Raw genomic sequence first — 25237 nt, 5'->3', positions numbered from 1 at the left:
TACCTCGTGTCTACCCCAGGGCTTAGAACAGTGCTTAGCATATAGTAAGCACTTACTATACTGTTATTATTATTATTATTATCCACTGGGCCATGCTGGTACCGTTGTTCTTGCTTCCACAGCTGAAGGGCACCCCTTCTGCCACCCTGTCCAATGACGGGACTCTTAATGGGCTCCACCAGGACTCTCCAAAATGCAACTGTCTCATCTGATGCAGGATGTCTGCTCACCCTCTCTGGGAACCTGCCCGAATAACAACATCCTGCCTAAGGTGTTTTGGTGATTTTGTGCTCCTCCCCTCCTCCCAAGGCCAGCATCTCTGCACCTTGAGGAGTGCTATGAGCCCCCAGGAGCGCTGGTGGAGAATGAAGAGCGCCATGAGGGCAACTGGCCGATAAAGCCTAAAATGGGCTCTGTGAGCTGATCTCACGCTTCCCAGACTGATCTCTGAGGTGAAAGACTTGTAGGACCCTCCGGGCCCTGAAACGGATAACTTTGTTGCTAGGGCGCTGCCCTTGCGAATGTTGGCTTGGTGCCCAGTGTTGATTTTTGTCCCTGGCAGTTTCGGGTCAAAACCAGATTATTTCCAGGAAAAAAAAATCCTTTCCCAAAATATGCCTGCTCATTGCAGACATCAAGCGGTTTAAGATAAACGTTCTGGAAGGGTGAGACCCGAGGCAGAGGCTTGTGGTTTGGACAGAGCGAACCTCCTCTAGTGGGGAAGGGATCAGACGTCTGCTCTTTTCAAGACTCAGTTTGGACATCTAAGAGGCTAAAATGGGATGAGGGGGAGAGGGAGACCAGGGTGGGAGGTGGAGAGGGAATGCAGGGGGCTAAGCAGCAAGAAAGAACCCAAGAGACGTAAATTTGTGAGTTTTCTGCATAATGATAGGCACCTTGTTGGTTCAGGCTAGACTCTTTTTTAAAATACTTACTACGTGATAGGCACTGTCCTAAGTAATGGGGTAGATACGAGCTAATCAGATTAGACACATGTTTTACATGGAGCTCACAGTCTTAATCCCCATTTTGCAGATGAGGTAACTGAAGCACAGAGGGAGTGAAATGACTTGTCCAAGGTCATGCAGCAGAGCTGGGATTAGAGCCCAGGGCCAGGACCATGTTGTTTCTTCTCCTTCCACTCCCCCTCCTCCCTGCCTCCCCCCCCACCAGACTCCCCTCTCCTATCCTGTTGATGTTGGAAGCAACCTGATAAATGCCAAAGAGAGGATGTCTGCTCATTAAATTCCAAAATGGGAATACTTGAACATGGGAAATACCAAAGAGGAAATATTTGGAGATGTGAAATACCAAAAAGGAAATACTTGGAGATGGGAAATACCGAAGTGGGAAGACCTGAATATGGGAAATACCAAAGTAGGTTTATGTTTTGAAGAGTTTTGACACAGAACTGGGGGTACATTTTCATGACTTTTCATTGTCATTAGATTGACTGGGTTACTTTTTGGGAAGAAGACAAATGGAAGAATTTAAAACCAGGGAAATGGCCAACAGCTTTGTTTATTGAATACATGGTGATACCAAATGAGTTGGCAGATATACATTCTTTTCGGCCCCCTCACCTTAGCGTCCCCAGGCAACATTAGAAATGTGCATTCACTTGATATAAGAATCTTTCTGAGTGAGATTGGATCAAGTTCCTGCAATAGAGGTTTGTTTTTTTATGGTATTGTTAAGTGGCTTACTCTGTGCAGAGCTGTTCTAAGCACTGAGATAGATACAAAGTAATCAGGTTGGACTCAGTCCATCAGGTTGGACACTGAGATGGGCAACAATTTGGTGTTGCTCTGCTGAGGCTGTGCCGAGGAATCTAGAGCCAAACTGGAATGAACCTCCAAAGATTATAGCTGGCCTGGGAATGGGGTCTCAGACCTGCAAGGAGCAGGGAGAAGACGAGTGCTCCGGTAGCCGGCCCGGCTGGTGAGATGGACAGAGCCTGGCTCTGCCTCCAGATATGCTCTGTAATTCCCTCAGGTGTCCTGGCAGGAGGTCCTCTGAGCCCAGCAGGTCTGAGACTCTACTGGGGCCATCCCCTGCATGGCCTGTGGACAGATTCTTGATGGAGTCTGAGCTCTAAACCCAAAAGAAAATATTCTGAAACGCTCTCATAGCAAGGTTGTCAAAAATGATGGCTCTACATTTCCTTAACAGTGTCCTAATGCCATACCAACCCTTCATCTAAAGGTTGGGGCACTGGCAACTTGGAATTTTTGAATATAGTTCAACCCAACAGAACTCCAGATGCTACCCTTGAGCTGCTACCAACCAGGTATCTGTGTGTTTTGTTTTTTTCCCAGAAAGATCACAACTTCCAGGGTGCCTCCTGATTGGGCTAGATGTCTGCCTGACAGCTCTTCATAGCTCTTGACCAGCCTTTCTCCTTAAGTGGCTAGGTTCTGGGTGCCGGGCTGCCCCAGGGGCCCCCAGGACAGGAGTCAATAAAGGAATCAGCCCTGGGATCTGGAAAAAAATGTAACATGGTTGGCAGTTGTTATGGCTCCCAAGGCAAACGGAGTCCTAGCAGGGTGCAGCTGCCAAAGAGACTGGCCTATTTCTGTGACTGCAATCAATCCTCCATCCATCCATCAATCAGTGGTATTTATTAATTGAGCACTTACTGTGTGCAGAGCACTGTACTAAGTGCTTGAGAGAGTATAATACAGCAGAGTTGGTAAATGTGATCCCTGCCCACAAGGAGCATACAGTCTAATTTCCACACCACCTTCACATTGTGCACAGACTCTTTGTAGCACTTATGTATCTTATTCTACACAACCCACTGCTTAAGGCCTAACTTGTGTACCTATTCTTTTTCCCTTCTTCCTGTCTTTAAGATTATTTCAATGTCTGTCTCTCCATCTAGATGTAAGCTCCTTGAGGGCAGGGATCATGTCTACAAGTTCTGTCGAACTTTCCAAGCACTTATTAAAGTGTTCTGCACACAGCAGTTAGTAAATACTGCTGTTTAATTGATCGATTTGATACTTGCATAACATGATCCCTGATAACAGAGTTTGGTGTCAATATTAGATTTTCCCCATATAGATTTGGGTTAAGAAGGAAAAATCCTTGAAAAAAAATATTGGTCCTGCCAGGCACAGCAACTGATTCGGACTGATCATGTGGTTCGCTTCTATAATGCTTTAAGCCTTGGGAAACACAGACCAGTTTGTTTTCCCTGGCCAACGGTTTATATTTGGAATGGTGATTTTTTTTTAAAAGGCATTTGTTAAATCTTACTATGTGCCAGGCACTGTACTAAGCACTGGAGTAGATAGAAGATGATCAGGTTGGACAGAGTCCATGTCCCACTTGGGGCTCACCATCTTTATCTCCATTTTAGAGATGAGGAAATTGAAGCACAGAGAAATGACTTGCCCAAGGTAAAACAGCAGACAAGTGGGGACTGGAATTTAGAACTCAGGTCCTCTGACGTCCAGGCCCCTGCTCTATCCACTAGGCCAAGCTGCTTCTTCAACCATGTTTGCTGTTCAGTATGATCCCATAACAAACCCATTCCAAATTTGGTGGAACATACCATTCTGATGAGATCTGGGATTTCCACTTTTAGAGTCATAATTTAGTTTGGGCCAACACAGTGCGAGGTGAAGATGAGAATTATCTAGTTACTTTGTTCCAAGTGGGCAACTCAGCTAGAATAATGCAGGATCTAGAATGAATGTTCAGTCAATCAATCATATTTACTGAGCACTTACTGTGTACAGAGCACCCTACTAAACGCATGAGAGAAAACTAAATAACAGAGTTGGTAGACTCATTCCTTGCTTGAATGAGCTTAGAGTCTAGAAGGGGAGACAGATATTAATATAAGTAAATAAATTAGTGGACATGTATGTAAGTATGTAAGTGCTGTGGGGCTGAGGGTGAATAAGAGGTACAAATCCGAGTGGAAAGGTAACACAGAAGGGAGTGGGAGAGGAGGAAAAGAGGCCTAGTTGGGGAAAGGTCTCTTGGAGGAGATGTGCTTTTAATAAGGTTTTGAATGGGAGAGAGTGAACATATTGGATTCTCTACGTGGCTCGAGAGAACTAGAGAATTTTGGTTCCCCGTTTATCTTGGCACGGGATGACACGGCTACACCAGGGCTACGTCTACTCAAATTTCACGCTAGATTATGCCTCAGCTACGTAACCACAAGCACATCCAGGTCTATTTTGGTATATCTGTTTTTTGGTACACACTGAAGACTGACCCAGGATGTTATTATTGGATCTGATATGGAGATGTCACAAACTGGAACCCCACCCCGCCTTCGCGACTCCAGGGAGATTTAAGGCAAATCCGGCCACCAGCAATTTACAGGAGGAGACTTCCTCTCTGTCCTCACACCCACGTGCCAGTCCCGGGAAACGCTCTTGTGTCACTTTCCCGATAGAGAATAAAAAAGCTGGAAATCGCATCTTAAAATGGAAATGCCAGACAAGGAATGTGGTGTTTGAGTCTAAGCCGCAGAACCCTCAGCCTGGCGAACCGCCGCCAGGGTAACCAAGGGAGGTGTTTGTGCTGCCCCGTTCCACAGCACGCTGCTATTCCACTCCAGCCTGGAGTCGGATTTCTGGCACAGTGAGAAGAAGCGCTGCACGGTAGAAGGAACATGAGATTGGGAGTCCGGTTACCTGGGTTCTAATCTCAGCTCTGACATTTGATTGCTGTGTGACCATGGCACAAGTCACTTAACTTCCCTGTGCCTTCGTTTCCTCAACTGTAAAATGGGGATTTAATACCTGTTCTCCCTCCAGTTTCAACTGTGAGTCCCATGTGGGACAGGCATTGTGCTCAACCCTGATCAACTTGTATCTACCTTGGATCTTAGAACTGAGCTTGACACACAGTAAGCACTTAATAATGATAATAATGATAATCTGCCACTTGCCTGCTGTGTGGCCCTTGGGCAAGTCACTTCATGTTCTCTGAGACTCAATTTCCTCATGGGTTAAAATGTGGATTCAGTGCCTGTTCTCCTTCTCTCTAAGACTGTGAGCCTTACGTCAGATGGGGATTGGGTCCAGGCTGACTGTGTATACATCCAGTGCTTGGCACCTAGTACACACTCACAAATACCATATTCTTATTATTACTGTCGATGGGATAAGGAGTGGAAACCGCTGCTCTTCCAATCAACTCCCTTTTGGCTCTCAAGCCTCCAGGGTCAGGACAAGACAGGACATTTAGCCACCTCCCTGCCCCCACCCTGCCCTCCGGAGGTGTGGTGAGGACTGCTTGCAGAACTCTTGCCCAGGACGCCTGTCCTCACAGCCACAGCCCTGATGTCGGGTTCCATTACCTCTAAATCTAATCTAGAGACTGTTCTGAAAATAAGATCCCTCTCTCATCAAAGAGCAGCCACTGACAGCTTTTAGAAACACTGGAACATGAAGCTTGACCTAGTGGATAGAGCACATGCCTAGGAATTAGAAGGACTTGGGTTCAATCCCTGCTCTGACACTTGTCTGCTGTGTGACCTTGGGTAAGTCACTTCATTTCTCTGGGCCCCAGTTACCTCATGTGTAAAATGGAGATTAAGACGGTGAGCTCCATGTGGGATATGGACTGTGTCCAACCTGCTGATCTCATATCTACCCCTGCGCTTTACTACAGTGCCTGGCACAGATAGCATAAAAAAAGGTCACTCACCGTGCCAGGCACACGTGATGGAATAGTGTCATATGCACGACTGTAAACTTGTTTTGGGCAGGGAACGAGTCTACCAACTCTGTTGAACTGTGTACTCCCAAGTGCTTAGTCCAGTGTTCTTGCACGCATAAGTGCTCAATAAATATCTTTGGTAACAATGACGATGATGATGACAAGCATCGTTTTGCGGGTGTCTGTCCAAGTCCCAACCGCACCTAGATTCCAGAAGGGCTTTTTTTTCTCACTGGACACAACTGGGGCTGCTCTGCTGTACATCCATCAGCAAGAACCAACATCTGCCACCTGCACTTAGGATCACTAAATTTGGGGAATTCCGTCCAGGGACTGATTGGGGCTGCATTGCTATACCATCCATCAACAAGGACCAACATCTGCCACCCTACATTTAGGATTCTAAATTTAGGGATTACGCCCAGGGTCCTATTGAGAACTCTGGGGAGGCTGTGATGGAACCAAATGGCCAAACTAAACAAGATTAAATCTTGGATTTAATTAGTAACGCCGATGGGAAATGATCCTAACAGAGAATATCGAAGGCCAGGTTTGCCAGATAAATTTTCATAGCCCTTGAGGTCAAGACCAAGCTGAAGATCTGATTAACAAGTTAGGGCTGTGGTTAATGGAGATCTTTTTCTCGGGAAAAAGCTGCGAGATAGGGTTTAGTCCAAAATAACCCCAATCAACTGACCAATTGATGGTATTCAGTTTAGTGTTTATTGTGTCCAGAGAACTGTACTAAGTGCTTGGGAGAGTGCAATTCAATTGGAAGACACAATCCCTGCCCACAAAGAGTTTACGGACTAGAGGGAGAAATTAAGATAATGACTCTAGCTTCCTTTGTATCCAGGGACAGCTTGGGAAGAGAAAAATACATTACCACATGAAGATCACATCTGCTTTGGTCTCAGAGCAGCAGGAAGATAATCCTGCATAGCAAACTGCCTCACTTTCCTTCCCTAAGCTCTCAGGAGAGCTTGACTCCACCCCTATGGACGTGGAGCTTTTCCCCTATTAGTCGAGAGGCCAGACCCCTCCAAGAATATTCCAAATGATCTGGGGGTTGGGGAGGACGGAGTCTTAGAGCCTTTCTCTCTAACAGGAGATCCCCTGACTACCCAACTTGCCATTACAGAGATTTTGCATTCTTTTCCCATGTCTCTGTTGAAGGCTAGCGTCACTCCTGAGCCATGGAACTTGGAGGCAGGAGCCAGGGCCGGGGAGGCTGGGGCCGCTTCTTAAAAGAAAAATACCAGACATAAAAAGCATCGGGGCCATATCTGTGCCCGGCTGGGGCGAGATCAGCTGAAAACTGGCTAAATGGCTATCCTAATGACGATGGAGTTCACACAACTCCTCCATCCTTTCGGGGGATTCTCTAGTGCCAAGAAAGAGAGTTGAGAATTCAGGTCTCCGACTCACCTTCAGAGGGGGCCTTGGCGGTGAATATGCCAGCTCTCTCTATCCAATTATGCAAATCAAGTCAGGCCTTGAAGGGAACTTGGTGAGGCCTAAGAGAAATTTCTCTGGGGACATTTCAAATGGATCACGTGATCCATCCCAGAGTGTAGCCGTGATTTAAATCCCTACTGCTTCTTGTGATGAAATGGGTCATCCCTAATACTGTACAAGGACAAAAAGGAGGGACAGGAGGAAGGAATCTGAACCCTCTGGGTAAAAGTGCTTCATACAGTGCTCTGCTCACAGCAAGGGTTCACGAAATATAATTGATTGATTGATTGATTACTTGATCCCTCACCGACAACCTGCCTCTGGCCTGGAACTCCCTCCCTTTCATATCTGACAGACCACCACTGGCCCCACTGTCAAAGCCTTATCCAAATCACATCTCCTCCAAGAGGCCTTCCTCCACTAAGCCCTCATATCCCTACTCCTCTCCCTTCTATGCCACTCTTCACTTGGATTGGTACCGTTAACTCCACCCTCAACCCCACAGCACTTACATACATATCCTTAATTTATCTCTATTAATGTCTGTCTCTCCCCTTAGCCTGGACGCTTCTTGTAGGCAGGGAACGTTTCTACCAAATCTTTTGTGGTGTACTCTCCCAAGAAATTAGTACAGTGTTCTGCACACAGTAAGCACTCAGTAAGTATGATTGATTGATGGAACAGGACATTTCTCAAACCTGTCTGCAAAGTAAGAGCTGTCATCGAAAAAACACCTGGAAGACAGTGGTTTCCCTGGGTAGCTCTGCCCAGATTCGATCCCTGACAGAGGCAGCCCAAGGACTTAATGGTAGGGTCAAGGCAGCTTGACTCCAATGCAAATAGGGGGCCCTTTCAGACTTAAATGTGTAAAAGATCAGGACCCCTCAAGGGAGCCATTCTTATTCTCTCTGGTAATGTTTCCTGGCATGAAACGATCGCCCAAACCTTGTAAATTGATCATGAAAAGTGTGTAATTTTGGAGACAAGAGCAATGTCTCTGCCTCTGAAAATATTATATTCTGCTCTCAACATTTAGTTTTCCTCAAATCATTTGCTTTTCTCTGTCTGCAGAGGAGACCATGACCCCGTAGCAGCTTTCTGTTCCACCGAGCTCAGTCACACAGTGCTGCTAAAATACCTGTCTGCTAGGTGGCATGCCTGAAATACGGGTTCTCTCATGACTGTGAGATGAACAAAGGCTGGGTCTCAAATCCTGTTTAGAAGGTTGGTCTCGGTTCTTCTCAGCATGTTCTCTTTTTTGTTCTTGTCGTCTCAGGCAAGCCTAAAGAAAAAAAACAACAATGATCAATCAATCAGTGGGATTCACTGAACGCTTACTCTGTGCTGAGCACTGTGCTAGGCGCTTGGAGAACAATAGAGTTTGCTAGGCATGTTTTGACCCCACAAAGAATTCACAGTCTGAAGCGCATTACGGTGTGCCAAGTAGATGCTGGAGAAATTCAACCCAAGTAACAGTTATAGAAGCAGCGTGGGCTGAGTGGAAAAAACCCGGGCTTGGGAGTCAGAGGTCACGGGTTCTAATCCGGCTCCGTCACTTGTCAGCTGTGTGACTTTGGGCAAATCACTTAACTTCTCTCTGCCTCAGTTCCCTCATCTGTAAAATGGCGATGAAGACCGTGAGCTCAACGTGGGACAACCCGATTCCCTTGTGCCTACCCCAGCGCTTAGAACAGTGCTCGGCACATAGTAAGCGCTTAACAAATACCAGCATCATTAAGTCAGGGCCCGTGATTTCGAGGAGACCATGGCCTAAAATGGAGGGAAAGACATTAAATGCATGAAAGAAAGTCCAATTTGCAAAAATTGCCCAAGTCTAAAAGAACATGGAAATGGAAAATAAGGTACCTCCAAGAAACAGCTCAAGCAGTTAACATCCTTCCAGGACTTCAAGGCTTCCAGTGTTTACACTGAAGTTCTCTAGTTTTTTTATGGTATTTGTTAAGCGCTTACTTATGTGCCAGGCACTGTACTAAGTGCTAGGGGAGATACAAGCTAATCAGGTTGGACATAGTCCCTGTTCCACCAGGGGCTCACAGTCTTAATCCCCATTATAATAATAATAATGTTAATAATAATTATGGCATTCATTAAACTCTTACTGTGTGCCAGATACTGTACTAAGCGCAGGGGTGGATATAAGTTAACTACGTTGGACGCAATCCCTGTCCCACATGGGACTCACAGTCTCGATCTCCATTCTAAAGATGAGGTAACTGAGGCACAGAGAATTTAAGTGACTTGCCCCAAGGGCACACAGCAGACAACTGATAGAGCAGGATTACAGATGAGTAACTGAGGCACAGAGGAAGTGAAGTGACTGGCCCAAGGTCACACATCAGACAATTGCAGACCCAGGATTACAGATGAGGTAACTGAGGCACAGAGAAGTGAAGGGACTGGCCCATGGTCACACAGCATTACAAAGCGGCAGAGCCGGAACTAGAATCCATGTCCTTCTGCCCCCCAGGCCCATGCCCCATCCATCAGGCCATGCTGCCTCATTAGTTATAAATGCCAATTCCTTGTTCCTCTTGCTGCCACTACTGGAGGTAGTCTCCTGCTTCTTGGGTGGTCAGAGAGTGGGGGTGGGAGGAAGGATCACGGGTCTCCCTTCGCAAGACCCTGATCCTCTAAATTTTGGGCAACATTCTTGCCCTTCAAGATGGTGGTGGAGCAGGTGTGATGAGGGAGGTCCTAAATACTACACCTGCACATGTCAGAAGCATCTCTTCTATAGAGAAGCAGCTTGGCATAGTGGAAAGATCTCAGGCTTGGGAGTCAGAGGTCGTGGGTTCTAATCCTGGCTCTGCCACTGATCAGCTGTGTGACTTCGGGCAAGTCGCTTGACTTCTCTCTACCTCAGTGACCTCATCTGTAAAATGGGAATTAAGACTGTGAGCCCCAAGGGGGACAACCTGATTACCTTGTGTCTACCCCAGCGCTTAGAACAGTGCTCGGCACATAGTAAGCGCTTAACAAATGACATTATTATTATTATTAGACTATAAGCCCCTTGTGGGCAGAAAGTCGTGTCTACCAACTCTGTTGTACTGCAGTCTCCCAAGATTTTAGGACTGGGATCTGTACACAGAAACACTTAATAAATACCATTGATCAATCAGTCAATCAATGGTATTTATTGAGCATTTACTGTATCCCGAGCCCTATTCTAAGTACTTGGGAGAGTACAGTAAAACAGAGTTGGTAGACACATGCTCTTCCCATGATGAGCCTGGACTGATAGGTTCCCTGGACAAGTTATTTTTTATTTTTGTTTGTTGTTTTTTTATGGCATTTGTTAAGAGCTTACTATGTACCGAGAGAGTGTACTAAGCACTGGGATATATGCGAGCTAGGTCAGTTTGGACACAGTTCCATGTCCCACAGGGGGCTAACATGTGGTTGCCTTGAAAGTTGTGCAGAAGCCAGTAAAGCCGCAAGCCTGGTCGATCAATCAATCAATAGTATTTATTGAGCACTTACTGAGTGCAGAGCACCTGTACTAAGCACTTTAGGGAGTACAATACAACAGAGTTGGTAGATACATCCCCTTCCCACAAGTGAGCTTAAGGTCTAGAGGACTTTGGCCTAAGGAGATTCAGGCTGGAGCCCTAAACAGATTTGGAACATAAAACACTCTTACTCTAAATAAGAAGTCCTTAGAAATGCTCTCCAAATTTGTTCATTTTCTATTTTTAAGAGTGTCTTGTTCTGTGCTTTATCTGGAGCCTTAAGGTGACAGACAGAGAGAAAGAAATGTGAAGTCAATGGATAGAGAAAGGCACCATGACAACTCTCTTAGAGTTTGCGTTGCTACGACGGAGACTGCAAAAAAAATCAGTATCCCAAACAATGAATAGCGACGCGGCTTTATAGCGATGCGGCTTTCCAAAAAACCAGAGTGGTGACCTGGTTCAAGGTTCATTGGCTATTCGAGCAGCAGTCAGGCTAAGCTAGGGAAGAAGCATCAGTACGGAGCCTGTATCTCCACCTCTGGTACAAGGTTTGAGGGACTCTGTCTAGAGCCTGTTCAAAGGTAAAATACTAATGTACCAGGGAGCTGATGAAGCCCATTATCACTTCAAAACGGTGGCAGGGCTGGAAACTTGTCAACCGGATGGCTGCCAGGACCCCACCGTGGAATGTGAGCACTTGACTCTGCTGTACTGTCTTCTCCCAAGTGCTCTGCACAGAGTAAGTGCTTAATAATACAATTGGTTGATTGAATCCAAGAGGTTTACAGGTACCTCCTACCCTACTATCTTTCTAGCAGAGATTAGACAACATTTTCATTTTTATCTTTCTGTAGCAATGGCTAGTAATCTTGAGGTCATACGCAAGTGATGGATGTTTATCTGCTATTTGCCCTTGTTATTCTTTCACGTAAAATACGGAAGCCACCTTACGGGTAAGTTGACATTGGTGGCATTATTAAAGCTCACCATGTTGAAATTATTAAAGAGAAAGCGAGAGAAAGCAAGTTCTTCATTTCTATGATTAAAAAAAAAAAAACTTTGGGCAAAACAGTGCTTTAAGGGGAAGGAGAGAAATTTGAGAACCCAACCAATTTGAAGGCTTTTTGGTAACCCAGCCACACACTTCGCTCCTCTAATGCTAACCTTCTCAAAATACCTTTAGCTCATCTATTTCGCCGCCGACCTCTTGCCCATGTCCTGCCTCTGGCCTGGAATGCCCTCCCTCCTCATATCCAACAGACAGTGATTTTCCTTCCATTCAAAGCCTTACTGAAGGGACATCTATCTCCTCCAAGAGGCGTTTCCTCAAAAGATCCTCCTTGCCTCTTCTCCCACTTGTTCTGCGTTGCCCTGACTTGCTCCCTTAATTCATCCACCTTCTCAGCCCCATGGCACTCATGTACAGATCTGTAATTTATTTACTTGTATTAATGTCTGCATCTCCCTCTAGAATGTAAGCTCACTGTGGGCAAGGAATGCATCTGCTGTACTGCTATGCCGTACTCTCCCAAGCACTTAGTACGTGGCTCACTGGAAAGAGCACGGGCTTTGGAGTCAGAGGTCATGGGTTCAAACCCCGGCTCTGCCACTTGCCAGCTGTGTGACTTTGGGCAAGTCACTTAACTTCTCGGCTGCCCTCAGTTCCCTCATCTGTAAATGGGGATTAAGACTGTGAGCCCCACGTGGGACAACCTGATTCCCCTGTGTCTACCCCAGCGCTTAGAACAGTGCTCGGCACATAGTAAGCGCTTAACAAATACCAACAAATACCAACATTATTACTTAGTACAGTGCTCAATAAATGCGATTGACCGACTGGGGCACCTCTGGATTCCCAGGTCATGAAATGCCATGAGCTGGCTAACCATTATGGATCGAGAAATCTCCACACAGAAGGCTGTGTGACACCTTCTCCCTGTCCCAAATGCCATAATTATCCAGTTTGGCCAGGTAGATGCTGCATCTGGATAATTACAGAGCAGTTGTCTAAACCTCTCATTTAACGAGACTTTCTATCTTAGGGTGTTGATAAGCCAGGCTCTTGTGGAACTAATCTACAGGGGCATGGCGACAGTCGGGGATGAGAAAGGAGCCAGGACAGGGGCAGTGAGCATAACAGAAGAGGTGGCAAAAGGTGGCAGAGGGAAGTTCGAGGGAGGAGAGACAGGAGGATTACTTAGAGACTTGGTCTCTAAATCCCCCATTCACCTACTCTCCTGGAAGTTCTCTCTGGGAGGCTCCTTCCCCAGCCCTTCTGCTGCTCTCTGTTGGATTGTGCTCTCCCATATGCTTAGTACAATGCTCTGCATATAAGAGCTCAATAAATATGATTGATGAGTTGACAGATAGGCAGGGCACATCATAACAGGAGTTTATGATGACCATCCAATGGTCTGGCTGCTTTAAATAGCTGATAGGCCAGCCAGCTTGCCCCGGACCTCACGGCTGCTACAAAAACTACTTACTAAAGCAGGCCATATTTTCCCTTTGAAGAGAGGGGAAAGTTCAGGAACATGTGGTTAGGTGCGGCAAAAATACTGTAAACACACGCAGATCCCAGCCCTTTTTCAAATGGGAGAGGCTAAAGCTTAAGTTTGTTCTGGCTGGTCACCTCCATTTGTCTTTCCAAATCATCCCGACATACCCAGCGCTTAGAACAGTGCTCGGCACATAGTAAGTGCTTAATAAATACCAACATTATTATTATTATTATTATTATCTAGAGGCTGGACTCACAAAGTGGCATACGGTGGGGGACTGGGTTAGGCGGTCACCCAAAAGCAAGACCCCCCTCCCAAAGATGAGCCCAAGCCCTGAAAGTCCAGGTTGTCAAATCTGCATTGAGCTGAAGCAGTCTTTTCCCACCTCTAATAATAATGATGGCATTTGTTAAGTGCTAACTATGTGCAAAGCACTGTTCTAAGCTCTGGGGGATACAAGGTGATCAGGTTGTCCTACGTGGGGCTCACAGTCTTAATCCTTATTTTACCGATGAGGTAACTGAGGCCCAGAGAAGTTAAATGACTTGCCCAAAGTCACACAGCTGACAAGCAGCAGAGCCGGGATTAGAACCCATGATCTCTGACTCCCAAGCCCGGGCTCTTTCCACTGAGCCACGCTGCTTCTCACTGCCACACAGGCAGAAATGACCTTGGTGGGCCGCCCAAAAATTGGTCAGTTGAATTGGGGCCACTGTCAGCAGTGGCCTATCCAGGGCTACATGGGAGTTGACACTGGCAGCAGAAGATGGCCGAAGTCACGAATCACTCGAGTTGGTGAATTCCCTCTTTACTTTCATCCCCTTTGTCTTCTCTTCTTATCCCAGGCCCACCTCTTTACGACCTTTTCACACACTTCTCCTTTTCACTTTCCTTCTCTTTGCCTTCTCTCAGCCTTTCTCTTCCCTCTCTTCTCCCTTGCTCTGTCCTCCATTGCTCCCAACCACTTCTAGGCTTGGTCTCTCTCCTGTCTAAGGTAAGTAGATGGAATTTATTACCACAGGAAATTGAGTAAACCGAAATGGTCAGCAGGTTCAAAAAGGGTTTGGTCAATTCTTGGCAAGTGGTCCATAATAGATTACTCAAGGCCAGGTTAGGGATGTAGACAGTAAAAGTTAAGGATGTTAGATGGTGCATCTCTAAATACTAGATTGGCTGTCCAGGAGAGCAACTATCGTGTTTTTCCTCCAAATATCTTGTTGCCACAGTTGGAGGCAGGATAATGGGCTGGATGGACCATTGGTCCGAAGCACTATGGCGTTTCTGGGTGTCTTATGACCAGAATTCTGGTCTCCTTATGTGACGGTACCTAATGGCAGCCTACCAATCAACCCATCAGTGGTATTTATCAAGAGCGAAGAGCGCCATTTCAGGCACTTTGCCTCCCACTCTTCCGTTTGGAAAAGAAGCTTTCAAAATTCCAAACGGAAAGAAGGAAACACGACATCTTGCTTGAGGCTATGTACCTGGTAATCGGAGTCCATTTTGTGCTGCATGTCTCGGAGACACTGGGCTTCGCTGATGAACTTCTGCCTGTCTTTTGCTTCGTACATCATGGTGATTAAACCCCAAACTGTGAACAAAGGAAAAATGAATGTCCTGAAAAGCTTTTTCTTCACCTGTTCCCAGGCCTTTACCCTATTTATATTTGCTGTTTTTCCCTCCGTGTGCCCAATCACTATTTTTCAGACAGTTCAGATGCTCTTTTCTAAAGAAGGGGCTATTTGTGTCAGCACTGGCTACCTTCCAGGCTCACCTTACCGCCTATAAATAGTGCAAGGCCAGCCAGCAACTAGCATTAATGAGCTTGTCCTAATCATTACAAGAGAAACAATCTGATAATTTGATATCGAATACAGCCTCCCTTTTAAAGAAAGAAACCTAGGAACGTAGATAATATGCCCTTACCTAGAATTTGCACCCAAAATAGCTAGAGAATATATTAAATTTAGCTACAAGGTGCAAAAGTTCAAATGACACATACCTGGCAGATAGGTGTCTCCAACTTTTTCCAGGGGACATAATGTCTTTGCAGGCACAAATTGTTACTTTAGTTTTGCCGTTTTCCATCCCGGGGTCACTTATGGATACAATCTCTAGCGGCAGCCTCCAAATAGCCAGTAGCCCTGAGCTACCTCAAAATGGGGCTCAATCTCTCTGTGATGCTGGTCATTATGGGAAATCAAAACCTGGACTAGAGTGGAATGATAAAGGGTTCCAGACTTTCTTCTTCCTCCTGTCTCAGCCGAGGGCACTCTTTTTCCCCACCATGGGAGGCTGAGTGTGCTGAGGTGGTACTATGGTTTATCTTATAGATTCTCTGGTGACCCGTCGCAAGGCCCCAATTTTCCATGAAAGATGGTGGCTGCACTCTAGGTAATGTAAAATCTCCATGCTCAGTAATGTTCTAGCTCTTTCCCCTGTTTTCTGGTCATACCCTCCTCACTTCCGTAATTTTGTACTTCCAGCACCCCCATGGCTTGAGGTCCACTGACAGCTTCGTCTAAATCGGATGGGTGAGTGGGGAGCGGGTTCATGTGACATCGCCCACGCTATGCCAGGCATGCAAAATGAGGGGATGGTGTCTGTGTGCATTTTGCCGAAGTACACTGACTCTGTGTGATTCTAGCCTGTGGGGGCGGCTGGTTGCCAGGCCCTCCAATTTACTCTGGAACCTTTATCAATCAATCCTTCAATCTTATTGATTGAATGCTTACTATGTGTACAGCACTATATTGAGCACTTGGGAGAGTACAATGCAACTAAATTAGCAGACATGTTCCCTCCCCATAATGAGTTTACAATCTATAGACCTTTGCGTTCTTCTCTCAGGTTGCAGAACACCCGCTCACTAGCATTTTATTTTATTTTATTTGCATTTGTTAAGAGCTTACTGTGTGCCAGGCACTGTAGTAAGTACTGGGGTAGATACAAGTTCTGTAAACTCCCTGTCCCACATGGGGCTCACAGTCTTAATCCCCATTTTACAGATGAGGAACTTGAGGCTCAGAGAAGTGAAGTGACTTACCCAAGGTCACACAGCAGGCAAATGGCAGAGCCGGCACTAGAACCCAGGTCCTTTGGACTCCCAGGTCCACGCTCTACCCATTAGGCCACGCCACTTCTCACATTGCTTGCTGACACCAACGTCGCGGTCCCCACCAAGTGTCACTCCCAACCACCTTTGTTTGCCATCTCGATCTGCAGTCCTCCGCTATATTTCATTTTTGGTTTGCTGCTCTCCGGATCATCAGGCTTCGTGAGCACTTTCCATTTTCTTCTTTCTCCTAACTGGAATCATTTGGTTTTGCCTCCCCTGTTAAATTGTAAGGCCCCTGAGGGCATATTGTACCTCTGTGGTACTCTCCCAAGGGCATAGTCAAGTGCTCTGCACACAGATGTTCAGTTAATACTATTGGTTGCGTGATTACTGAACTTGAATAGAATATATAAGTGTAGGGTAGACACAGCCTCGGCTGCACTGTTCTACTCTGGATGCCGAGTCAAAACAATGCCAGAGAAGCTAAAGAGATGCCCATACCTGCTGCCCAGTTCCTAATAATAATAATCGGGCTATTTATTTGGTGCTTACTATGTTCCGAGCACTGTGTCTGGCACTGGGATAGATCCAAGATCGTCAGATTGGAGACAGTCCCTGGCCCACCTGGGCCTTTCTAAAACTCAATCTTTTCTTTTCATGACTTTTCTGCACTGCTGAGGTAAAAAAATATCCCAGCTAGTGTGGAAAACCCTCATTAGTGAATGGTGGTTTTCACAGCCTGGCTAGTTGTCCAGAGTCCTAGAGAATTAGAGTGGTTCTTGGATTTCTCATCCATGCCCAGGGTCACCTAATAATTTGTGGTTTAGAGCTAAAATTATATACTCTAGTCCAGCCATTAGCTTTCAGCCACTTAAAAAATATAGAACTAAACTTTCGAAAACAAAAATTTTACACTACAGAAAACTTCTCGGTTTGACCTCCTCCCTTGCCAGAGCCAATCAAAAGGAATAATTTGGGGGGTAATTGGAGAAGCGACTTCAGGGAAAGCAACACAATTTCATGAAAAAGACATGTTTTTTAACTTTAAAAAAAAATGGTATTTAAGTGCTTACTATATGCCACGCATTGTACTAAGTGCTGGGGTAGGTACAAAGCTAATCAGGTGAGACACAGTCCCTGCCCCATTTAGGTCTCACAGTCTTAATCCCCTGTTTATAGATGAGGTAACTGACACACAGAGAAGTTAGGTGGTGTGCCCAAGGCTGCGCAGCAGAAGTGTGGCAGAGCCAGATTTAGAACCCAGGACCTTCTGACCCCCCAGGCCCATTCCACTGTCTTGTAGATTATTTAATTGCAAAAAAATGTTTTTAGTTCAAGTAACTAAGTGACGCCAAAACCTAAAACTTCAAAATTAGCATTTAAATCATTCCCAGAGAGGAGAATGTGCACTCTTCAGTTGGAAAAACAAGCAAAGAATTGGAAATATCATTAACACTTGATATTGCCATTCTGAATCAGCAGAACAGAACTTTTTCTTAGCTATAGAAGACAGTTCTAATCACTACGTGATTCAATTCCTAGCTCTGGCAATGCAGGAGATTTGCTACATAAAATCTGGATAACCGTTTGTCCTGCTTTGAGCTCCTTGAGGGATGCGCTCATTAGGCAGGGACTACCCTGATCAGATTTTGTTTGAAATTCCTGAATCCTGCATACATGTCAAAAACAATCACTGCTGCAAAAAACTCAACCCCATCCATTATTAAACCAATGTGCTTAGGTCCTCCCAATGTTCCCTGCCCAAAGCAAATACTGAGCTGCGTAAATTAAGCAGAAGGGCCGTGGAAATATGCCGGGATTGGAGGAATTCTGGATGGCAGCACTTCCAGGAGGTGCTTCAGAAAAGCAACCATTCTTTTCTTTAAAAATAAAAAGGAGAAAGGCTATAAACGTAAAGAAACAAGATGATTTTAATTCAATTCCACAAGACAACGCAATGCCAAGGTCAGGAGTCCCATATGTCTAGAGTTTTACAGTTACACAAATGTATACTGGCCCCTGTCTTTCCACAAGTTTAGCGTGACCCTCTGACCTTGCTACAGAGTGATTTTTGTCCAGTTTCTTACTGCAAATCTTATACAATGCCTGTTGAGGTCAACATGAAGAGGCATGGTTCTCAACAACAGAATGAAACCACTTATCCAGACCTCTTCGTAGATGTCGCATCGCCCGACTAGCTTCTTCAGGTATTTGTATATAAAATTCACTACTCGTGCATATGCCTGTTCAGAGTATGTGCATTCTCTTTTAAGCTATTTCCATATTTCTTCAAATTTTGCCAAGATAACCGATCGCCTCTCCCACAGTATCTATTAACCTTGAGGAAGAGAATGCGTTTCACAGGAGATTCAAAATAAGCCAAGGGAGGTTGATGGGGATAGGGGTGTGTGTGTGCGTGTGTTGTGTGTGTGAGTGTGTGTGTCGGGGGAAATGATGACACTGCGAAGAACAGATAGAAGGAATCAAAAGTTGAATGCAGATATTGTTGGGCGAGGATTTAACAGACAGTCAAATAGTCTAAGGAAGCAGCAAACAATTTTCTATTATTACTATTATTAGTACTATTAATAATAGTATTATTACTATTTCTATTATTATGACTAATGTACTAAATAACAAAATGCTATGTTCCCTGCCCACAGGTGCTTTTCCTTTAATGAAAAGGCAAACAAAAATATTTTCAACACTATCGCCCTAAATAAAATGAACTGTTGGACTTTTTGTGCGGACGCTGACATTTGTTTTTAAAGGGAACGGACTGCTATGATAATGTTTGGCAAAATGAGGATTCCCGGTAGTGAAAATCTAAGAAGGGATTTCCAAATCGGGAATAGAATCTTCCCCGTCTATCTGGGGAGAATTTGAGAGAGGAAGGCATAGAAAATGCACTGTTAAATTAAGTAAAAATAAAAATGATAATTGTCATATTTGTTAAATGCTTACTGTGTGCTATGGATGCCCGTCTACTTGTTTTGCTCTGTGGTCTGTCTCCCCACTTCTAGACTGTGAGCCCGTTGTTGGGTAGGGATTGTCTCTCTCTGTTGCTGAATTGTACTTTCCAAGCTCTTAGTACAGTGTTCTGCACACAGTAAGCGCTCAATAAATACGATTGAATGAATGAATGAATGGTAGGCACTGTATTAAGTGCTGAACTGGGGACAAGTAAATCAGGTTGGACACAATCCCTGTCCCATATGGGGCTCACAGTCTTAATCCCCGTTTTACAGATGAGGTAACTGAGGCCCAGAGAAATGAAGTGACTTGTCCAAGGCCACACAGCAGGTAAATGGGGGAGCCGAGATTAAAACCCAGGTCCTTCTGACTCCCAGTCCTGTGTTCAAAATACAGTCTCCTCATATGTTACTTATTTATATTAATGTCTGTCCCCCCATCTAGACTGTGAGCTCAGTGTGGGCAGGGAACGTGTCTACCAACTCCATTCTACTGTATTCTCCCAAGTGTTCAGGACAGTGCTCTCTCTATACTCAATAAGTGCTCAATAAATACCACTGATTGATTTTAGTGGTTTTCCGCATCGATCAATCCATGGCATTTTTTTATCTGCACCTATTCTCTGGGCATTTTAAAAGCCACTCTTGTAACTGCATTTTTAAAATAATTTAAAATTTTTATGAACCTCTAGATGAAAGTCGGCGATGTAGAATGGAGATTGTCTCCTTAGTGTGAATGCAGAGGGAATGTGATAATCTGGTAGAAATGCCACCTTTAGAGATTAAGAACCTGTCAGTGGAAATGAACTAAGACAGAGAATTTAAGCGTTCCCATGGAAATATGTTAATTGTCTCCAAAGAAGAGAGACTAGAACTTAGAATCTAACTGGGCTTAATTATAAAGCTGATACAGAAAAACACCCTTTGCCAGCTAAACCAAATTAGACTTTAATACCACGGTATCGAAAAGAGCATCCTATGGCACAAACCATGATATAAGTTTTCAAAGTTAGGGGAAAAACAACATTATTTGAATTGTTATTAAGCTATTCACAAGAAGCTTCCTAATCAAGAGTTCTTTAAAATCACTGGTCAAAATAACCTTTGTCTCCCACAAAATTTCCATTATACAGTGTTTTTATTTACTACCCAGTGAGCTTCTAGAAGGATAGAATAATTTCTTATATTAATATTTTTGTCCTGTTAATGCTCCAAAAGCCTAAATAAAACCTCCAAACCCTAAGCAAAGAGCAAATTAGATATGTCACAGGGCTCTAGAACCACTCCCACCCAGACAAGTGTCACCCCCACAAATTCATGATTCACCAAAAATTTGAATAATTTACTCAATTTGAACAATAAATTAAACCGGCATGGAAATGTATTCATAATAAGATGATATTTAAATCAGTGATCTCAGCCCTGTTGTCTCTGCCAAAAGGCCATTTTAAGTCATTAAAAGTTATTTCTTGAGCAAAGACTGTAGGATTGTAAAACCTAGCAATAAGATGCAGGTAAAATTGGAGGTTTTGGAATAGCAATTCGGTATTCTCTTTCTACTCCTCCTCACCCTTCAACTGTTTCTCAATTTAAAATCCACTTACTGTGGTGTGCCCGACTCTTTCTAGTCTCTGATGATACGGCACTAGGTTAAATTAGTTCTTCTGAAGTGGATCTACTTCATTCTAAATAAGAAAGGAGAGAGGGGAAGGGGAAGGAAGGAGGGAAAGAAAGGGGAGAGGAGAAGTGAGTGGGGAACTTCAACCGAAAGCAGGAGCGTGTGATTTTTTTTTCCATCCTCCAAATTCTGTCTCTCTATGAATCTGCAATAATGAATATTCTAAGCTCTCTGTGACATATGTTGTGAGAATAGTACTTCTTGGCTCTGGACTCAAAAAAGGGCTTGTCTCACTCGGCCTGGAGCATTTCCCTAAGTAAGGAATGCAGGGTAAGGATTGAATAATAATAATAATAAAATGTTGGTATTTGTTAAGCGCTTACTATGTGCAGAGCACTCTTCTAAGCGCTGGGGTAGATACAGGGGTAATCAGGTTGTCCCACGTTCAGTCTTAATCCCCATGTTACAGATGAGAAAACTGAGGCACAGAAGTTGTGACTTGCCCACAGTCACACGGCTGATAAGTGGCAGATCCAGGATTCAAACCCATGACCTCTGACTCCCAACCCCATGCCCTTTCCACTGAGCCACGCTGCTTCTCTGAGAAGCATACTGAATACTGAGAAGCAGCATGGCCTAATGAGTAGGGCACAGATCTGTCAGTCAGAAGGACCAGGGTTCTAAACTCTGTCCCACCACTCGTCTGCGGTTTGACCTTGGCCAAATCACTTCACTTCTCTGTGGCTCAATTACCTCATCTGTAAAATGGGGATTAAGACTGCAAACCCCCTGTGGGACATGGACTGTGTCCAACCTGATTATCGGGAATCTATCCCAGTACTCAGTACAGTGCCCGACACACAGTAAGCACTTAAATACCTTACAAAAATTCAGAAAACAAAGGCAAGGGTTGCCCTCTCATCTTATGATGAACTTAAATAAAAGTGCTATTAAAATGCGTTTAGCTGGAAAGGTCTCATGGGGATAGGTGGGGATTTAAAACCCTTAACCGACAAGAAGTCTCCAATGAAACAAAATTTAGAAGCGTACTTCAAAGTACAGAGGGCTACATTAAAATATAGAAGCTTATATTTATATGATCAAATTTAAAAATCAACCGGTTTTCCACCACAAATTAATATTTAACTACATTAATAAATGTGACAGAAAGGATATTTCAAATGTCAGTATCTTGAGCATTTTTCTTTCTCATCTTGCGTTGGTAGCTAAAAAATTCCCATACCGTCATCTGGGGTACAATTTTCATGCCCCTCTCTCTCCACCATTATTTCAAACCTCCTGAATGTAGAATTTCTATGACTTCAAACGGAATCATACTACATACCAAGGAGTTATACATCAAGCTGTGGAAGGGAAGAAGAATAGGGTCAATTGACTTTATCAATAGAATATTTTTTTTAAATGAAGAAAAATAAATATTTGCAGTTGCTACAAGCATCTGGGAATGATAAGAATTTGGTGCTGACTTATACAGCTTCCTCAACTGGAAAATGGGGATTAAATACCTGTTTTCCCAGCTTCTTTGTGCCGTGCGGGACAGGCAATGTGTCTGATCTAATTAACTTGTACCTACCCCAGTGCTTAGTACAGTGTTTGGAATGTAGTAAGCGCTTGACAAATGCCATAACAGAAATGGGCAGGGACTCAGAGACAAGTAGCTAGTGCATGGGGATATGTCGGTTATCAATTGGGATGCACTTGGAAGAAGAAAAAGCATTTAACAATCAATCAATCTATCAATCAATCAATCAGGAGGATTTGTTATAGACCCACTATGTGCTAAGAATCGATCTAATCACTCAGGAGAGTATGGAAGAATCAGTCGTCACAATCTCCATCCTCGAAGAGCTTCAATCTAGCAGGCGAAGCATATGCTGAAATAATTTACAAACAGGAGGAAGAGAAAAAGGGTTAAGTGAGTGGTAAAAGAATAGGAAATATAAAAATATATATATACATGTATAATACAGAAGTGCTATGGGTGGTTGTGAATACACAAGTGTGTGGTTGACACAGTAGGAAAGGACTCTTGGAAGAGATGAGATTTCAGAAGGGTTATCAAGATGCAATTTTTGTGGCTGTGGTTATTAATAGTAACAGGGACGATAGAACGTTCAGAAAAATACCGTGCCCGAGGAACTGTGAGTGGAAGGAGAGCAGCACATTTCCAAAAGAGAAACTGTATAAAATTGTAACCCCCTCTAGACTAAAGGCTTGTTTTGGTCAGAGAATGCATTATATTGTATTCTCCCAAGCTCTTAATAAAGTGCTTGGCACACATTAAGCGCTCAATAGATACCATAGATTAAAACGAGATTCACTGAATTTGTGGGAAAACAAAACACACAAGTGGAGGAGCAAATGCTCAGAAACACGGTGCAAAAGAAGACGGATGCTTTGGAAGGGAGGAGAAAGGCTAGAGGAAGGAGGAAGATTTCACCGCTTCTAATCACACTTTATAGTTCCAACCGCCATTTCAGCCCAACCCCACCACCTAAGGCCTACCCCCACCCCCACCCCCAATTCGTGTGAATTTGCCTACACTCAGTTACTTCCTCATATCTTTCATTTATTCTAGTGTCTTTTTCCAGTTAGACTGCAAGCTCCTCGAAGGCAGAGACAATGTCTGCTACCTCTTTGGCACTCTCCCAAGGGGTTAGTATAGTGCTTTGCATATAGTGGATGCTCAGTAAATACTTTCTATTTCCCGATTCTGAGAAGCGGTCGTGGGGAAGGAAACGATGTCTACGGCTGAGCCTTGACTGCAAAGGCTAGGTAAATGAGGGCGAAGTGTATTTTTGGGCCTGGATTACTGGTTAATTTTGCTGGTATAAACCTGGTCCAAATTGGAACAGATTCTTTCCCAATCTTACAAGTGGAGTTGCTGGGGAGGATGAACCCAATGAGTCAAGTCAAGGGGTCCTAGTGGGGCGGGGGCCAGCCTGGCCGAAGCCAGTAGCTAACAAGGTGTGACATCTGGACGACCCGAGGGGCAGCGGGGTTGGGGAGGCACAGAGGTGGCCTTGTGGCCTGGGCAGGGTTTAGGGACAACTGCAGGACCAGGTTGGGGCTTCACCCTCAGAGGGCTGGAGGTGATGGGGAGTTGGCAAGGCGTGAGAATTCCGGGGAAGGGGCTTCTCGCATCAACCCCCTCATCAAGGGCATTTAAACCCCTTAACCGAAAAGCGTTTCCCCTCCTTCCTCTTCCCTCACCTGGAGAATCAGCCTGGTCTAGTGCCGAGAAGCCCCGAGATCTAGTGCAAAGAACCCCGGCCTGGGAGCCTGGAGACCTGGGTGCTAATCCCAGCTCCTCCACTTGCTTGTTGGGTGACCTTGGACAAGTCATTCAGTTGCTCTGCGCCTCGGGTTTTCTCACTGGTAAAAGGGGACTGAAATAATAATAATAATAATTATAATGTTGGTATTTGTTAAGCACTTACTATGTGCAGAGCACTGTTTTAAGCGCTGGGGGAGATATAAGGTAATTAGGTCGTCCCACGTGAGGCTCACAGTTCACCCCCATTTTACAGATGAGGTCACTGAGGCCCAGAGAAGTGAAGTGACTTGCCCACAGTCACACAGCTGACAAGTGGCAGAGCCGAAATTCGAACTCATGACCTCTGACTCCCAAGTCCGTGCTCTTTCCACTGAGCCAGGCTGCTTCCCTCTTTCCTCACCTGGAGAAGCATCCTGGTCTAATGTGGAGAAGCCCCGAGACCTAGTGCAAAGAGCCCCGGCCTGGGAGCCTGGAGACCTGGGTGCTAATCCCAGCTGCACCACTTGCTTGCTGGGTGACCTTGGACAAGTCATTCAGCTGCTCTGCACCTCGGGTTTCCTCCCTGGTAAAATGGGACTGAAATACCTGCGCTTCTTCCCTCTTCGACGGCCTGATCCGATTGCACTGCATGTAGCACAGTGTGTGGCACCTAATCAACCCTTAGCAAATATCTGGATTATTTATTACCTCCTCCTCCCCCCTGCAACGGGCTGTTGTGGCTGTTGCTGCTGCTGCTGCAGCTGCTCTTCCTCCTCCTCCTCCCCCCTCCTCCTCCTCCTGGGGCTTTCGAAGCGCCGGTGGCCGGCGTCTTCGGTTTCCCTGGCAACCCTGCCTCCCGGCCCCGTGCGCAGGCGCAGTGGCAGCCGCAGTCCCCGCTGCCTCCTGTGGGAGGCGCCAGGGAGCCGGGGGAGCTCTGGCCCCGCCCCCTCGTTGCCATGGCAACCCCCGGGCGGGGAGAACGGGCCGGAGATGGGGAGTCCTGCTCGGGCAACGGGCCCGCCTTGCGCTCTTATATCGTGCTCTCCTAAACGCTGAGTCCAGTGCTCCGCACACAGTGAGCACTCTGTAAATATAATAATAATAATGTCGGTATTTGTTAAGCGCTTTCTATGTGCAGAGCACTGTTCTAAGCGCTGGGGGTGATACAGGGTCATCAGGTGGTCCCACG

General features: G+C 45.2%; 1 protein-coding gene across 1 annotated transcript in view; it reads right to left on the bottom strand.

The window, feature by feature from the left end:
• Positions 1 to 24812, bottom strand: part of MARCHF10 (membrane associated ring-CH-type finger 10) — a 78299-nt gene extending 53487 nt beyond the window's left edge. The window contains exons 1-4 of the mRNA XM_029076161.2: positions 24757 to 24812; positions 20758 to 20838; positions 14608 to 14714; positions 8285 to 8428 (exon numbers count right to left, since the gene is read on the bottom strand). Of these exons, the coding sequence (XP_028931994.1) occupies positions 8285 to 8428; positions 14608 to 14697 (234 nt within the window). The 5' untranslated portion in view covers positions 14698 to 14714; positions 20758 to 20838; positions 24757 to 24812. The remainder of the gene's footprint in view (positions 1 to 8284; positions 8429 to 14607; positions 14715 to 20757; positions 20839 to 24756) is intronic.
• Between the last annotated feature and the right edge of the window lie 425 nt (positions 24813 to 25237).

Source organism: Ornithorhynchus anatinus, chromosome 11 (assembly GCF_004115215.2).
Source record: "Ornithorhynchus anatinus isolate Pmale09 chromosome 11, mOrnAna1.pri.v4, whole genome shotgun sequence".
Classification (NCBI taxonomy): Eukaryota; Metazoa; Chordata; class Mammalia; order Monotremata; family Ornithorhynchidae; genus Ornithorhynchus; species Ornithorhynchus anatinus.
This window is presented reverse-complemented; position numbering and strand designations above follow the sequence as displayed.